This window comes from Lithobates pipiens, unplaced genomic scaffold (genome assembly GCF_037356315.1).
Source record: "Lithobates pipiens isolate NorthernLeopardFrog02 unplaced genomic scaffold, aLitPip1_a1.2 Scaffold_19, whole genome shotgun sequence".
Taxonomy (NCBI): domain Eukaryota; kingdom Metazoa; phylum Chordata; class Amphibia; order Anura; family Ranidae; genus Lithobates; species Lithobates pipiens.
In genome coordinates this window covers 223,607,163-223,625,589 of record NW_027507764.1, presented here as the reverse complement: position 1 = coordinate 223,625,589, position 18,427 = coordinate 223,607,163, and the positions used below count along the sequence as shown (strand labels likewise).

At 43.2% G+C, this 18,427-nt stretch overlaps 1 protein-coding gene across 4 annotated transcripts in view; it reads right to left on the bottom strand.

Moving 5' to 3' along the window:
* The window catches only part of TRANK1 (tetratricopeptide repeat and ankyrin repeat containing 1), a 389,483-nt gene that overhangs the window by 313,955 nt on the left and 57,101 nt on the right, over positions 1–18,427 (bottom strand). For all 4 annotated transcript variants that reach the window (XM_077491750.1, XM_077491748.1, XM_077491751.1 and 1 more), the window contains 2 exons: positions 2,349–2,475; positions 537–687 (listed from right to left, as the gene is read on the bottom strand). In XM_077491750.1, the coding sequence (XP_077347876.1) occupies positions 537–687; positions 2,349–2,475 (278 nt within the window). The remainder of the gene's footprint in view (positions 1–536; positions 688–2,348; positions 2,476–18,427) is intronic.

Genomic DNA, 18,427 nt, shown 5'->3' with positions numbered 1-18,427 from the left:
AGACCATAGGCATACCTCTGAACAGATTAAGGCCCCTTTCACACTGACGTCCCGTTCAGGCCCGCCTGTCAGTTTTTCAGGCGGACCTGAACGGGTGCTCCATAGAGCTCTATGGAGCGTCGGATGTCAGCTGTGACATGTCCGCTGACATCCGACCCACTCCGATCCGAAAAAGTGTAACGGAGGAAAAAGCTATTTTTCCATCCGTCTGCGGATCGGATCGGGTGACGACGGGCACTTCGGTCCGTCGTTATCCGATCTCCCATAGGGGAGAGCGGCGCTGTGACAGGTCCGTCCCTGCGCAGTGTGCAGAGACGGAGCTGTCATCTCCCTGCTCAGCGGGGATCGGCGGAGTGATCCCCGCTGAGCAAACGGATATCCACGGGGCGGATCAGAACTGATCCGCCCCGTGTGAAAGGACCCAAAGTCATATTAATATGTGCAGCATCAGCACTTACCTTTCCATTCCTTGCCCAATTACAGCTATTTACAATGGCAAAACCTATACAATGAAAGTTAAAATACAAATGAAATACCTTCAAAAGTCTTGAAGATTCCATGCAGAAAGTCTACTATATCTCTGGATTGCTCACTGCCTCGAAGGTTCATAAGGCCAGACATAAACATGTTCAAGGCACCATGTATGTTATTTAACATCAGCAAGGAATGTCCAGCACGGAAATACGCCTGTAATGGCAACAGTTATCCCCGTTATTACAAAGATTTACAGAGCTTCCTTACTATACCTGAGCAATGATGGCTGGTCATAACCAAATAAATACTATTAGGAGGTATGGAATTACTTAAAATCAACCCTGATGAGAGAAAAGTTAGAAGAAGGGAGGATGTGGGAGAATTTTAAAACCAAATATGTCCTGTAAAGGGAGTCACTTTATACTTGTCCATCACCTGTCTCTTGTAATCCACCCTCTGCTATTGAGCTATGCTGCTTTAAAGAATATGCACTTTGGACAGAGGGTTGGAATCCTACTTCTGCCCCCCCCCCCCCCCCACTGCGCTCAATGGTTCCTTCAGCTGACCCCTACCTCATTGCAGAACATGTTTGGTTTATATTTGCCCTTGAGAAAGATCACTTTAACCCTCTGACTGCCAGAGACATGTCCTACATATCATGGTAGTCAAAGAATTAAAGCAGAATTAAACCCAACAGCAAACATTATATTGCAGTCTACCAATTCTTAGACGTGTGTTTGCATTTGTTTTCTTCTTTAGGCTTATCTTTGTTTTATTTTCACCAAGTGATCCGGCCATTCAGTCAACAGAACGAGCTATCTTGCAAATGTAGCAGTTAAGCGGGTTAAGACAAACACAATCTACCAATGAAAGGGGTGCTTACAGTGTTCAGATTTTATGTAAAACCTTTATCCCAAAGGGAACAAAACTATTAGTTGTAACTGCTTACAAAGTGTTTGCTGAATGTGGCTTACATTTTTCAGTGCATCTAAATCTGCTTATGTATCCAACATTACTCTCCCCCAGAATGACAATGTAGCTATCCAAAGGTTGTCTCTGTTGCTCTTTAATCCAGAGCGTAGGTACCTCAATACAGGAGGTGTGTTACTTGCCAGATCCCCAGATGAAAAAAATATATAAAATAAAAAGGAAAAACGAATGCAGCCACCGCATCTGATGATTGGGAAGCTGCAATATATTGCCGGTTTGATACCACTTTGAAGTAGCTCACAGCTATTTTGGTTCCATTCTACTGACTTCTATAAAATGTGATCTGGGCTTTTAGCAGGTGCCAAAATATTTACCACTCCCCCTGGTAACTTGGATCCCTTGCTGCTTTTAGGAGAGTGAGGAAAAAAAAGAAAAAAAAACAAATGCACTCAGCTTTGGGCCCTTTTATATTTCAACTTAGCTCTAAAAGGATAAGCAGAATAGCTTTTTAAAATGTCACCAACTAAAAATTGTGGGTATCTTTACTTTTTGGTACTTTCTTTTAGCTACTTACTGTCTTAGTTACAAGACTTGTAAATGAATGGGAAATAATACCCGTACTATAACATTTTACTAAATGTTGTCCCACCTTTCCCTTGCCACTATAATCATGGCACAATGCAAAGCACTGATGCCAACAGAATGAACTGTTTCCAGGCACACACCTAGGATGAAAGCAGTGTCAGTGTGTGTATGTAATATATATACACACATACATATTATAATTATATATATATACACACACACACACACACACACATACATACACACTTCTGTTGTTTGTTAACACACTAAGTCTAAGCATTTAAAATTCTAATAATAATATAATATTTTAATAATAATACAAAGCCAGTCAATAAAGACAATCAATCAGCAAAACATACCTTAGCAAAAGAAGGATTAAAAGTAAAACTTTGTGATGCTGAAAAACATGCCTCTTGCCATCTTCTAAGTTTGAACAAGGCATTAGCATGGTTATTCCAAAATACTGCCATTTGATGACTGTAGTCACTGAAAGAATAAATTTAAAAATGTAATATTTTTATAAATGTTCCCATTTCTTGCTGGGTCCTATACCCACACCTCTCCACATTTTTGAACAGACAGCAACAAATTGGAAATCTGCCTAGAACCAGTTAAAGTGGTGTTCCACCCAAAAAAGAAAAAAAAAAAAAAAAAGAAAAGAAAGGAATTAATGTGCCTAAAAAAATAAAAACCATTTTGAAATTTTTTTTTACTCACCTTTAAATGGCTGTTGCTAGGGGATCCCTCGTATTCTGCCTCCTTCAGTGCCTGGGCTCTTGACGTCACTTCCCCTTGGCGCAGGAAGGGCTCAGCTCTGCCCCCACACTCTTGTCAATCATCTGGGACATCTCGCGCATGTGCAGTGGGTGAAACCACAGCCGGGCGCCCACAATTACAATGCCTGCGCTGCCGAACGGAGGGGGGAGACGAGCGGTGGCTTCGATCCCCCACATCGCTGTACCCTGGACAGGTAAGTGTCCGATTATTAAAAGTCAGCAGCTGTAGTATTTGTAGCTGCTGACTTATTTTTTTTTTATATGTTGGAACCCCGCTTTAACCACTTGCTTACTGGGCACTTAAACCCCCCTCAGTCCCAGACCAATTTTCAGCTTTCAGCGCTGATGCACTTTGAATGACAATTGCGCGGTCATACAACACTGTACCCAAATGAAATTTTTATCATTTTTTTCCCACAAATAGAGCTTTCTTTTGGTGGTATTTAGTTACAGCTCGGAGTTTTATTTTTTGCTAAACAAACAAAAAAAAATGCAAAAAAAAAAAAAAAAAAAAATCATGTTTTAATAGTTTGTTATAAAATTTTGCAAACGGGTCATTTTTCTCCTTCATTGAAGTGCGCTGATAAGGCGGCACTGATAGGCTGCATTGGTGGGCACTGATGGGCTGCATTGGTGGGCACTGATAGGCTGCATTGGTGGGCACTGATAGGCATAGTTAAGGCGGCACTAATAGGCACAGATAAGGCGGCACCGATGGGCACAGATAAGGCGGCACTGATGGGCAAAGATGGGCACACATAAGATGGCACGGATGGGTGGCACGGATAAGTGGCACGGATGGGCACTGATAGGTACCACAGATAGGTGGCACTGCTGGGCACTGATGGGCAGCACTGCTGGGCACTGATGGGCGGCACTGCTGGGCACTGATGGGCGGCACTGCTGGGCACTGATGGGCGGCACTGGGGTGCAGCACCTTTGAGGCAGATTGGGTGGCACTGTGGGTGGCACTGTGGGCACAGACGGGGGGCACTTACTTTTACTTTTAGTTATACTTCAGGATGGCACTGCGGGAGGCAGGTGGGCACTGGCAGGTGGCATGTGGTGCCTTGCATTGCTGGCCGTGATCGGGACTGATGTCCCGATCACGGCCGCCGGTGATCGGCTTTTTTTTTTCTCCTCGCGCTGTCAGCGCGAGGAGGAATAATAGCCGATTACCGGCTCCGTTCTATCACATGATCAGCTGTCATTGGCTGACAGCTGATCACGTGATAAGGGGTCGGGATCGACCCCTTACACGGATCGGTGATCAGGCGAGTCTCACGGACTCGCCGATCACAGAGCGCGCCGCGCGCGCCCCTCAGGGGGCGCGCAGGCCGCTCGTAACCGGGACGACGTCAATAGACGTAGTCCCGGAAATCTAGGTCCGCGCTAATGCCGTCATTCGGCAATAGCGCGGTACCCAAGTGGTTAAAGAGCATAAGGAGTTATGAAATAAACATAATGCAGTGAAAAATAAAGTACAGAAATTGTCTGTACAGGTCACCAAACTCTCCCACACTAGTGGAGAATAATGTTACAGGTAAGTAGTTAGCTGGTACAAATGGATAGATGAAAGGAAGTCATGGAAAATCTCCCTATGAGATCACAAAGGCCATAATCTGCTCAGGGTTTACAGTGCAACTCCAGCTCAAATAATTTTACATTAACAAATGAGTTAGTATGCTATGGATACTCGCTCATTATGCATTTTTTTATTTTTTTTATTAGGGATGATTAAAGTGGTTGTAAACCCACATAAAAAAAAAATGCATAATGAGCGAGTATCCATAGCATACTAACTCATTTTGTAATACTCACCTGAGATTGAAGCCCCCTCTGCAGTGCCCGGCGACATCGCCACCGGAGTCACTTCCGGGTATCGCAGGATCTGTGACTGGCTGGTGTCGCGATGACATCACTCCCATGCCACCGTTAACAGCACATACGTGCCATTGCTTCAGTGTGCATGTGCCCAATGACATCGGCATATGCAGATACAGGGGATATCAGGTTTAGGAGATATCCAGGGTAACTACAGGTAAGCCTTATTATAGGCTTACCTGTAGCAAAAAGTGGATTGTAAGGGTTTGAAACCACTTTAAAAAAATCACTTTTGTATTGGTGCCTCTGCCATTTCCTGTATCAGTGGAAACATCAACAGGACAGGAAATCTGGAGAACGTCTCCCTAACTGGAACAAAAAACAGTCATAACAAAAAATAAATAACAAACATGTTATACTTAACTCCACTGTGCAGCCCGTTTTGCACAGAGTGGCCCCGAACCTGGTCTTCTGGGGTCCCTCGGTGGCTGTCTCGGCCCTCCCCTTCCCCCCGCAAGGGCTCAACACATTCATGCGAGCTCCCTCGCATGGTGTGGAGTGCTTGTGGGCGCATTCCTGTGATACGGCCGACGGCCATAGCCACCAACTGTATCACTCGGCCCCAACGTCATTGGATGTGATTGAAAGCAGCGCGAGCCAATGGCTGCGCTGCTTTCAATCCATCCACTGTAGCCAATCAACGGCCAGGCTGAGCGGCGAGTAGGATGTTGGGGGCAAGTGCGGGACTTTTGAGGGGTCAGGTAAATAAAACGGGGGAGGGGGCTGGAGGGGCCGCCATTGTCCAATGTTTTTTCACCTTAATGCATAGAATGCATTAAGGTGAACAAACATGTACCTTTACAACCCCTTTAATTATAACTAACAGTAAAACTTATTTGTTGTGCTAGGCTAGAGTTAAAACAGATTAGAAAACCTGTCAGGTTTTTATTTCACACTGTGTCCCTGTTAGGAAGACCTACCCTCCCTATTTTTACTCTTTACCATTATTATTGAAAGTCAAAGAAAATCCTAAACTTTAGGTTGTGCCCAGAAAAGTAATAGAGGGGAAATCTTCCAATGGGGACACTAGCCCTGGTCACCTTGGAGGTACCAAAGAATTTCTCAGATTTACAGGGATTTCCCGACACTTCTGTTTTGGCTATGGGGCAGGAAGTGAAGGCAAATCTCCCCAATGGGACATAGACGGCAGAAGAAAACCCAACAGGGGTTAAAAACCTCCCTTACTATATCCAAAATGTAAGAAATTTTTTTCTTATACTATAGTTCTACTTTACTTCCAGTTCAAGCCTTTTCTGGCACAATTTTGGTCACGTGTAACAATCAGCATTTTTTGCTAGAAAATTACTTAGAACCGACAAACATTTTATATATATATATATATATATATATATATATAACAAAAAACAAAAAACTCAGTTTTTGTAAAATAGAAAGTCACCAAATAAATAGATACCAAACATGTCATTACTGCCCATGATCTGAGGTACGTGGTGATACCTCACATGTGTGTAAGGATTGCGGTTTGCGTGTGTGCGGGACCAAAGCACGCATTTGCCTTTGCAAGCAAGCACAGGGGCACTTTGATTTACTTTTTTAAATTATTAATTTTTATTTTATTTTTTACTCTGTTGCTTAAATTATTATTTTTTTTTATCATTTTTGTTGCGGTCACATGACTGCAGAATATGCAGGTATAGCGATTTTTTTCGTTACAGGGCTAGATAGATTAGGCTTAGAATGTGGTTGAGAGTAGGTTTAGAGCAGGGGTCCCCAACCTTTTGAGGAACGAGGGCCACTTTATTGACTTAGTAACCGGTCGCGGGCCACAATGAGCGTAAAGGGGGGATGGCAGGTCTGTGTCCACTCTGCATATGTAGAGCAGACACAGATGCAACCCGCTCTACCCAATGGGACCTCCGATTCACCCAGACAGAAGATCCCCTTCTGGGTTTTTTTTTTTTTGTTTTTTGTTTTTTAAGGAGATCGGCTTGCAGATAGACGGGTGTTAACGGTACACGAGTCCGTTTACATCTGCCACTCTATAGAGGTGAATGGAGAGTACATTTGAGTCCACCTGAAAAAACAGACAGGCGGACCTATCATGTGAAAGGGGCCTAAGGCTGCTTTCACACTGATGCACAGCGATTTATCTGCTCCTCAACTGACCTCAATTTTCACTTCTTCCTCAGGATTTCTGAAGCTGGCTGGTACTGCCGGTGGATACTGCTGACAGGTGCTGGTACTGCTGGCTGGTACTGGTACTGCTGGCGGGTAAGGATGATGGGTACTGGTACTGCTGGTAGGTACTTCTGGCTGGTACTTATACTGCTGGTTTATACTGCTGGCTGGTACTGGTACTGGTACTGATGACTGGTACTGTTGGCTGGTACCAGATCGCGGGTTCCCGTGTCCCCACCCGCCCTCCTCAAGCATAATTTTGACACAAACATTCAGCTGCAATAGAGAGCAGAGCCGATGCTTCCTGTCACATGCGGAGTACATTTGGTATCACTTCGCCTGTGAAGGAGCCATTGCTATACAGGAAGCATCAGCTCTGCTTCCTCTAGCAGAGACTGCATTCTTCGCACTAATGCTCGGAGATGGCGGGTCCGGAACCCACGATCTGGGCTTGCCGACCCGCCATCTCAGAGCAAGACATTGCAGGCTGCATCGGATGGCGCAGCGGTTGGGCACCCCTGGTTTAGAGTTAGTTTACTTCTACTTTAATACATTTTTGAGCGTTTACATTCGCAAGCATGTACCCCTTACTAGCAATAATAACCATGCGGTATGTCAAATTGTGGTCTCTACGTTTAGACACATGATGGGGCATGATAAAAATACATTGTTTGTCCACTATTAATAGAATTTTGTAGTGCCGACATCCAAAATACTAGAGAGCTCCTATGATAGGGCCTACAGGCGTTACATCACCACACACAGCTTCCAGACACCAGGCAGATGGCGTTTAGTAGGATTATCTGTGATGATTACCATATGAAAATTCTTTGTAAGTACGTATGCACTTTGCTTTTAAAATAAATGGTACTTTTAGCGGTAATAGCCTATTGAGATGATACTTTTTTCAATGGAAAGAACAGATCCAGTGTGTGGGTACCATGGTGGAAAGTTTCAGTTTTTGGATGCATTTAACCCACAGAAGTCATTAACCCTTTGGGTACATTATGACCATTATAGCTTAGTGGTGATTGAGATCCGGTAAGCATTTTGAGAGTACACTTGGGGAGCATAGATCTCGGAGTTCTGAATACTCGGTGTTGGAAAAGTGGATTTCTCATTATCTTTATGAATGTTTTGATTATATGTGGAAATACGTATATGGACACTATTTGGGTGATTGCACAATATATGGGACTCACATTTTGCGTGAGCACATTTTCTAATATCTGCAATAGTGTGTGTGTGTGTGTCTGTGTGTGTGTGTCTGTGTGTGTGTGTGTGTGTCTGTCTGTCTGTCTGTGTGTGTCTGTCTGTGTGTGTGTGTGTCTGTCTGTGTGTGTCTGTCTGTCTGTGTGTGTGTCTGTCTGTGTGTGTGTCTGTCTGTCTGTCTGTGTGTCTGTCTGTCTGTCTGTGTGTCTGTCTGTCTGTCTGTGTGTCTGTCTGTCTGTCTGTCTGTGTGTGTCTGTCTGTCTGTCTGTGTGTGTGTCTGTCTGTCTGTCTGTCTGTGTGTGTGTGTGTGTCTGTCTGTCTGTGTGTCTGTCTGTCTGTCTGTGTGTGTCTGTCTGTCTGTCTGTCTGTCTGTGTGTGTCTGTCTGTCTGTCTGTCTGTGTGTGTGTGTCTGTCTGTCTGTGTGTGTGTGTGTGTCTGTCTGTCTGTCTGTGTGTGTGTCTGTCTGTCTGTGTGTGTCTGTCTGTCTGTGTGTGTCTGTCTGTGTCTGTGTGTGTCTGTCTGTGTCTGTGTGTGTGTGTCTGTGTCTGTGTGTGTGTGTCTGTGTCTGTGTGTGTGTGTCTGTGTCTGTGTGTGTGTGTCTGTGTGTGTGTGTGTGTGTCTGTGTGTGTGTGTGTGTGTCTGTGTGTGTGTGTCTGTGTGTGTGTGTCTGTGTCTCCAACCACTGGCCCGCTGCACCCTCTGGATGTGGCCCACGACATCCTGCTCTGCGATGGCCTGTCGGTAAACCCAGATCTTGGGTTCCCAGAGCATCTGTGGCAAAAACGAAGACGGCAGTACACAAAGCATGCAGCTGCAGTAGAGAGTGGAGCCGATGCTGCCGGTATAGCACTGGCTCCTGTCACATGCGATACCAAAGGCACTCCGCCTGGGACAGCAACAGCCTGGGACAGATACCTGCAGGAATCCTGAGAAGTGAAGATTGAAGTCAGTTTTTTTATTAACCTCTTAAGCCCCGGACCATATTGCTGGCCCAAGAAAATAGCACTTTGTGGGATTCGGCACTGCGCCGCTTTAACTGAATTGCGTGGTCGTGCAACGTGGCTCCCAAACAAAATTGACATTTTTTTCCCCCACAAATAGAGCTTCCTTTTGGTGGTATTTGATCACCTCTGTTTTTATTTTTTGCGCTATAAACCAAAAAAATAGCAACAATTGTGAAAAAAAGCATTTTTTTTACTAGAATAAATATCCCCAAAAAATAAATAAAAAAAACATTTTTTTTACTCAGTTTAGGCCGATACGTATACTTCTACATATTTTTGGTAAAAAAAAAAAAAAAAATTCCAATAAGAGATTATTGATTGGTTGGCGCAAAAGTTATAGAATTTACAAAATAGGGGATGGTTTTATGGCATTTTTTTAAATAATTTTTTTTTTTACTAGTTATGGCGGCGATCAGGGATTTTTATTGGGACTGCGACATTATGGCGCACACATCAGACATTTTTGACACATTTTTGGGACCACTGTCATTTATACAGCAATCAGTACTATACAATGCATAGATTCCTGTGTAAATTACACTGGCAGTGAAGGGGTTAACCAGGAGGTGGGAGTAGGGGTTAAGTGTGTCCTAGGGGCGTGTTTCAAACTGTGGGGGTGACTTACAGATCACTGATCTCTGCTCCAATCACAGGGAACAGAGATCCGTATCACATGTTGCTAGGCAGAACTAGATGCTGTTTACATCGGCATCATCGGTAAAAAAATAAAAATAATTTTAAAAATGCCATAAATCTTTCCTATAATTTACAGACGATATAACTTTTGTGCAAACCAATCAATATACGATGATTGCATTTTTGTTACCAAAAATATGTAGAAGAATATATATTGGCCTAAACTGATGAAGAAATTTGTTTTTTAAAAACATTTTTGGGGATATTTATTATAGCAAAAAAGAAAAAAAATCGTTTTCTTTTTCAAAATTGACGTTTTTTTTGTTTATAGCACAAAAAATAAAACCGCAGAGGTGATCAAATACCACCAAAAGAAAGCCCCATTTGTGGGCGGAAAAGGATGAAAATTTATTTTGGGTACAGCATTGCATGACCGCACAATTGTCAGTTAAAATGGCATAGTGCCAAATCGTAAAAAGTGCTCGTCAGGAAGGGGGTAAAATCTTCTGGGGTTGAAGTTAGTGGTGGTTAATGGTGGCTGAAGTGGTTGTTAACCCACTTTTACAAAAAAACTCCCATCATCTCTGTACTATAATAAATGTCCTTGTGCCGGTGTAATGTAAAAAAATCTGGCGATCTGTACCTACATAAGCTCGGCTCCCTACGCTCAGCTGATTTGTCAGCTCACTTCTCTCCAACAATCAGCTGAACGTAGCGCTCATATTTAGGTACAAATGGGTAGTTTTTTTACATTACACTGGTAAGAGCAGATGGGGGGGGTTGAGAACAAAGGAGACACAGGAGAGCGGAATGTGTATGACGGAGGCACGTACGCTGACTCCGGTGTCGGGGCTCAGCAGCCCTGAAATATCGGAGTCTGCGCACAGGGGGAAGGGTATAGCCAGGCAGGTATTTCAGGGGGCCAAATTACACAGCACAAGCACTGTGCTGTATAAACATGCTTTAAGGGAACACAATCCATTTTTTTTGGGGGGGTTAACAAAAGGTTTAAGAAGATTGATGCCTTCAAAATAATAAGCCGATCTAGACAGAGTCACAGGAAGAGTAGAGGAATTGGCTGAAAATGTGAAGAAACTGAAAGGTTTCTTGTTATTCTTTAACACTGGATGAAAGCACAGACTTAACAGATAGAGGTAGATTTACTAAAACTCTTACACTCAGAATCTGATGCAGCTCTGCATGGTAGTCAATCAGTTTCTAACCAGAGCTTGTTCGATTAAGCTTTGACACTAAAACTTGGAAGCTCATTGGTTTCTATGCAGAAGTGAGCCTGATTTTGCACTCTTCAGCTTTAGTAAATAAATCCCACACTGTTCGACTCGCCATTTTCATTTGTGGAGTGGACGACAAGTTAGAAGCGTTGGAAGAATTTTTAGCACTGTGTCCACTGAAAGGGACTACGAGGGGAGTCAATATTTTCAATGCAACCAAAGCTACCCTCTGAAAACACCAGGTGAGTATCCAAGATCTCGTAGGAGTGGCGACAGATGAAGCCCCGAGTTTGATCAGCAAGAATTCTGGATTTGTGGTACTTTTAAGAGAAGAATACAAATTCTCCAATTATCTCCTACCATTGCATTATTCAGCAGGAATATCAGTGTGCAAAATCCCTAGGATTTGACAATGCAATGAAAGTTTTCACTGAGATTGTGAACTTCGTCCAGGCAAAGAGTTTGTATCACCAGCAGTTCTAAAATGTTCTTGAAACTATATACGATAAAGGTCCCAGTGATATGCAATGGCTGAGTCGCGTGAAGGTGCTGCAACAGATTTTAAATTCAAAGTTGCCATTCCATAAATAATGACAGAAAAAGGCAAACCAGTAACAGTTTAACGATCCCAAATGGACAGCGGAATTTGCCTTTCTTAGACCCCATACACCATCAGCTTTTCTGCAGATTTTTATACACTTATACAGCGATCGGTTCTATAAAAATGCACTGCTGTGCCTTGTATGTGGTACGTGGCCTGGTAAGGTTGAGGAGGGGTGACTCTTGCTTGTTGCCTCCTCCCCACCTTTCCTGGTCTGCATGCTCAAATTAGGGTCTGGTATGGATTTTGGTGGACACCATGCTGTATTTTAAGAGGTTCCCTACTTTAAAATTCACACCAGACCCAAAGAGCCTGCTATGAATTGGGGGGAGCGGACACACTGTGCAGTGCCCTGGGGGGAGCTCAGCGGGTGAATATTGAGCGCCCTGCCAATTTGGGTGTTAGCCAAACTTTTGTTTGGCCCAAACTGCTCGGCCTACTTTACTGCAGTGTCAGACATCTGGCGAGTTGTTGTGTTGTGAGGTTGCAGTGGGAGATATGAGCTCACCCATCATTCCCTTTGCAGTCACTTCTCTGCTGAAAGAAGATTCAGAAAAACAAATGGTTGTAATTTCTCACAATGGTAAAATGGGAATGCTTTACTTATTTTAGATAGTCCAGTTACCTTGAAAGAAAACATAAGTGCTTATAGTCCTGAATATCAGTCCTAAATGATAGAAAGAGATTACCATTGCAGTTAGCTTCGCGACTGCTCTTCAGTAAAAAAAGGAGAAGGGCAAATGGTACCCCAGCGCAATGAGGGAAAGCTTCTGAGCTAGCATCCTAATGTTACTTTGAGGGAAGAATTTCACAAAGTTCCAAAAAAACTCTGGGGGAATGAGAATGTGGGAAAAAAGGGGGTAACCTTTTTAGGCCCCCCCCTTTACCTCACAAGTCCACAGAAAAGATACACCACAAGAAGCGCCACTTCCAAACCCCCCCTCCCCCCATATTGTGACCGATTTATGTGTTGGGTCCCTTTGGAATAGTCCAAGGGAAGATGTAAGAAAATGGCTAAGCTAAATATGCTGGGTCTGCTCGAGTCTTAGTGGCTAAGCTGAGTGTTGTTAAATTCTAATATTTTCGATTGATTACGTTATTTGAAGCAAACAAAGTTTACAACGTTATTAAAAATTTTCTTCAAAAGCAATGATCTTACCTTTAGTCCACTGTCTTTTAAGGTTTAATCACATTTTGATGTAATAGTTTTGTTTATATATGCGACCCATTTTTATATGCGATTTTATACTAAAGAAATTTTATAATCATGTACTGCAGTAATCGGGAGTATTCATATCATTTCCACCATCCCTTTATAGTTATCCTCAATATATGAAATTTTTGCTTAAAATAAATAATATAATATATTTTTTTTTAAATTTTGTACTCGTGGTGAGGTATCTCCGGCAGATAAACATGTTTTGTTTTCTTTAGTCTGGGGACAGGAGGATATGGGAGTGGTGTTTACGTCTGGTTTCTGCTTGATTGATGTATAGTTACTATGGAGATGTAGTATTAGCTATTTTAATGTCACCTAGAAGCTTTTAGCTCCACCTACTGAAGAAGCCCATCATTTGGTGATACGGTTCTAGGGGAGGAACTGAGCTTTGTGATGTTGTACTCGCTCCTTGTGAGGTGGCGAGCTGGATATGATTACTCAAGCTTATTGTTTTTAATGTTTTAAGTGTATCTTAAGCTGGGTTTTAATAAATACGTGCATTCGGTAATAGACTAGATCTGTCTTTTCTGCTTTAATCTACATAATCTGGTGAGGACTGAAGCATGAACCATGAACTGGAGAGCCTATACGCACTTCAAATTCTTAAAAAAAAAAAAAAAAAAATTACCCCCTGACAATCCAATTAAATATAGAGGTTTTGGTTTAGAGAAAACAACCAAATATGAGCTTCATAAGTTTGTCTCACACGCTAGAAGCTTGAAAAAGTCTTTGCAGAGTAAAGCTACTGCAAGATTTGAAAAAACCTGGACAGCTGAAAATACTTACTAGACAATGGCACAGCTTAAGATTTGTGCCCTCATACCCCAAGAGCTACCAAATGCCCCGAGTGCAGTATGGTCGGTGTGACCCCCAAAAAAATAAGCAGACATCATTATTGAAAATGTCCATCCAGGAAAAACCCGTGAAATGTGTCCCTTGGCAAGTAATGCAAGAGTGGTGACAGGAAAGTGTAGACTATACCTTTGATTGCATAATAGGGTAGTCCCCATAAAGTCAAGCTGTGCAAGCAGAGGTTTCTTTGAGCTAAGACTTGGAGAAATTATCGTGGTGAGAAGCTATACAGGTCCTGTAATGGGCATGATTACTTTTATCAGGATAGGACCAATGCAAAACAGGAGAGTACCTAAAAGCTTAAAGAGGATGGTGGCTGTTCTGGCAGTTCATGCTTTTGAAACAGCAGAGTATAGATGTGACAGAGGGATATTTTGACATTGTGCAAATATGCATATTATGGCATGGACAGATCATGGGTTAGCATGCAAGAGGTTCTTACAAGATGCAAGAATGATTGTCAGGTGGGTATTTTTGCCGAAAAATAGGGGTTTATTTCAGCTTACTTGTAAAATCCAAGTATATCATGGGACACAGAGCCACAGTAATTACTATGTGGGTTATAGGCCACATTCAGGTAATGGGACACTGGCACACCCCAAGACAGGAAATCCACTCCCTATATAAACCCTCCCACTACTGGGAGCACCTCAGTTTTTGTAGCAAAGCAATACACATGAATACCAGAAAGAGGGGAGGGACCTCAGTGTACTTCAAAGAAAATAATTTTACAGGTAAGCTGTTATAAAAATCCTATTTTCTTAATCGTACATCACTGGATACAGAGCCATAGTAATTACTATGTGGGATGTCCCAGAGCAATGCCAACTGAGGGGAGGGAGGGAGACAACAAAAGTAGGTCACCATGAGACTAGAGGACTTCTACTGCTGCCTGAAGCACACTACGCCCAAAAGTTAATAACCTCAAGCTCACCTGATAGAATCTGGTAAATGTATAGAATGAAGACCAAGTTACAGCCTTGCCCTTGTGGAGAGCGCTTTGATTTGAAAAGGTGGAATCTTCCCCTTTAAACCATAAGCTTTAACAACTACTTGTCAAATCCATTTAGAAATAGTAAATTTCTATGCTGCCTGTCCTCTTTTAGGACCATCAGGCAATACAAACAAAACCGTCTTTCGAATCTGAGCAATCGCCTTCAAGTAAACCTTGACGGCTCTCACCACACAAGGGAATGTAGTGACGTTTCTTCCGTAGAACCAGGTTCTGGAAAAAAAATGAAGGTAGAACAATATCTTGGTTTAAATGAAAACTTGACACTACCTTTGGTAGAAAGTTAGGATGAGGATGCAATACTACCTTATCCTGGTGAATAATTAAATATGGCTCTATACAAGAAAGAGCAGCCAACTCTGATACCCTTCTTGCAGAAGATATGGCTACCAAAACTAGTTTCCTTGTCAAAAGGACAAAGGGAATCTCGTATTCGCTCAAAAGGCTGTTTCTGTAACGCTAACAGAACTAAATTCAAGTCCCTAGGGTTCAGGGGTGACCTAGCCGGAGGATTAAGCCACATTACCCTCTGAATAAAGTTACGAACCAAAGAATGCGAAGCAGGTGGTTACTGAAATAACACCAAAAAAGCAGAGACCTGGCCTTTGACAGTACTAAAGGCCAGCTTCATTTCTAACCCCATTTGTAGAAAGTCAAGGATTCTACATATGACATACTTCCTGGGGTGCTAACCCCTGGATTCATACCAGGAGACATATGCCTTCCAGACTCTAATATACGATTCTGGAGGCTGGCTTCCTTGCATTAACCAAGGTTGATACCACTGAACTTGACAGCCCACGCTTCTTCAGAATGTGGGTCTCAATAGCCAAACCGTTAAATTTAGCGTTTGTAAGATAGGATGGAATACTGGACCATGAGTCCCCTACCGCCATCTTTATGATCTCTGCATACCAAGATCTCCTGGGCCACAAGAATTACCGATTACCCTTCCTGCAGCAGAACAGGAGGGAATGAATAAATCAGTGAAAACGGATTCCACGGGAATATCAAGGCACCTGTTCTGCAAGCTAGTGGATCTTTTGTCCTCGACACAAAGTTGTTGATCTTTTTCTTGAACCTGGACGCAAACAGATCTACGTCCAGAATCCCCCATCTTTAACATATTGCCAGGAAGATAACGGGGAGAAGGGACCATTCTCCCTGGAACAACTGCTGGCGATTCAAGTAGTCCACCTGCCAATTCTCCATTACTGGAATGAAGACTATCGAGGCAAGGTACATTGTTTTCTGCCCAAGTTAGGATACGTTTCACCTCTCTGGGCCGCATGACTTCCCGTGCCCCCTTGGCGATTGATATAGGGCACTGCTGTGGCATTGTCGGACTGGAGCCTGACAGGACAACTCCGTAACCTGAACATCCAGGCCCTCGTGACCAAGCGCGCTGCCCGAATCTCTAGAATATGGAGGGACAAGGTCATTTCTGATCTGGACCATTTCCCTTGGACAGTCGCCTCTTCCAGGACAGCTCCCCAACCAGAAAGGCTGGCATCTGTTACCACCTTCTAGGTAACTGGTAGGAAGGATTTTCCCCTCTGCAGATTCTTGGACATATCGATCACCAACTGAGGCTCTGGCGCACCTTTGAAAACAAACATTGGGAAATCTAGAGTTTGGACCTTATTGTTCGAAGCCGATAGGATACTGTTTTGCAGCAGTCTCAAATGAAACTGAGCATAAGGAACGGCCTCAAATGAAGCCACCATCTTTCCCAACAACCTCATGCAAAGTCGAATAGAAGGATTCTTTGCCTTGACTATCTGAATCAGCTCCCTTATGGCACCGATCTTCGCCTGGGGTAAGAATACTCTCTTCTGAGCTGCATCTAGGATCAGACCCAAGTATTTCAACCTCCTTGATAGTTTTAAGGAAGATTTCTCTAGGTTGAGAATCCAACCTAGGTATTCCAGGTAGTTGATTGTAGTGACTATATTTTGGTCTAAGCGGGCTACTGACTGGTCTATCAAGAGCAGATCATCTAGGTGCGCTATAATCGTTATACCTTGGGCCTTTAATCTGGCTAGAGGAGGGGCCAGGACCTTTGTAAACACTCAAGGTGCAGTAGCTATACCAAAAAGGCAGAGCTACAAACTGAAAATGAAGATTTTCTACTTCGAAGTATAGATATTTCTGGTAAGCGGGGAAAATCGGCATATTGAAGTATGCATCCTTGATGTCGATTGACGCCAGAAGTTCTCCTTGTAGGATGGGGACTACTGATTGGATTGACTCCATGCGAAAAGAGCGGATATTCACAAAATGTTTTAGATTGTTGAGATCTAGGATGGGTCTGACATCTCCATTTGGTTTTGGTACCATGAAAAGGTTTGAATAAAACCCCAATCCCTGCACTTTCATGGGGACTACAGATATCACGTTTTGGGAAAAAAAGATGGTCCAATGCCTGAAAGAGAGTCTTCTTTTTCTCTGGATCCCTGAGAACGTTTGATCTGAGAAAACGAGATGGGGACTTTCGGAACTCTAGTTTGTATTCTAGAGTTATTAAGGAAGCCACCCATTTGTCTGGACACTCTTCTTGCCAGACCCTCGAGAACTGCAGAAGCCTCCCCCCCCCCCACTCGAGCGAGCGGGGGGAGCCCCTTCATAAGTTGGCTTTAGTATTTTGTTTTGTAGGTTTCCTTCCCCAGGACTTCTTTTGTCCCTAGGATTGACCCTGAGGTTTACCACTTGAAATTTGACAGCGGAGGCCGTCGTGACTGTCTGGAGGCTGATGCTCCTGGCACTGGAGAAGAGGCTTGTTTGAATGAAATACGCCTACACCTTTTCCTTACTGGCAAAAGGGTACTTTTCCCATTAGAAATTCTTGGGATGTACTTATACAGATCATCACCAAACAGCCGTTCACCGCAAAAAGGAAAACTAGCCAGGAGCTTTTTGCATGGCGCTTTGGCTGACCAATTTTTCAACTAATGTATTCTACGCATATGCACCAGCTTAAGCGTAAGGTGTGAGGTCTGGAAAATAGAATCTTTCATAGCGTCTATTGCAAAATGTAACACCCCTGGTAGCTCAGCCAAATCTTGGGCCTGCTGATCAGGAATAATCTTGAGTACCTGTTTAAACTGGTCTCTCAAGAATTGACATACACTAATTGCTGCCAGAGCAGGCTGAGTTACTGAACCTGCCAGAGAAAAAAAAAGTGTTCTTATATAGGAATTCCAACTTCTTATCCATTGGATCCCTAAGCATTTGAGCATTGTCTACTGGACAAGTCGAACTTTTATTCACAGAGGATATAGCAGCGTTAATTGTTGGTGTCTCTCATTTCTTAAATTAACTTTTCCTCCATAGGATAACGTTTTGAAAACTTTTTAGGAGGATAAAAATGCTTTTCTGGGTGATCCCACACAGAATACATATGTTTTTCCAGCAATGAATAGCATGCACAGCTTGGGGAGGCTTTAGCACACCCAAACAAGAGTTTATCAACCGACTCAGTTAAGGGTAGCATAAATGTGGAGCAAAGCAATTCAGTAAGAGATTGTACCATCAATTTTTCAGATCGTGAACCTGACCCTTCTGCATTTGACACCTCAGAAGAGGAGTCACCAGCCTCTTCCCGATCCCCTGAGAAAAATTAATCATCTCCCAACCCCGGGTCCTCAGTTTGGGTAATGGAAGGGGACCTATCGTGCTTAGTCCCACTCTGGGATGCGATTAAAAGCTGCTAACCTCTGCTCCAATCCCAATATGGTTGAGGAAAAAACTTCAGACAGACAGGGGCTGCAGTGTTGGGAACAGTTGTAACACCTGATGGCTTACTCTGACCAGCCATTTCAGATCTCTCAGGGGAGGATGCTATTGTAGAGATGAGGGCTTTTTTGAGCTT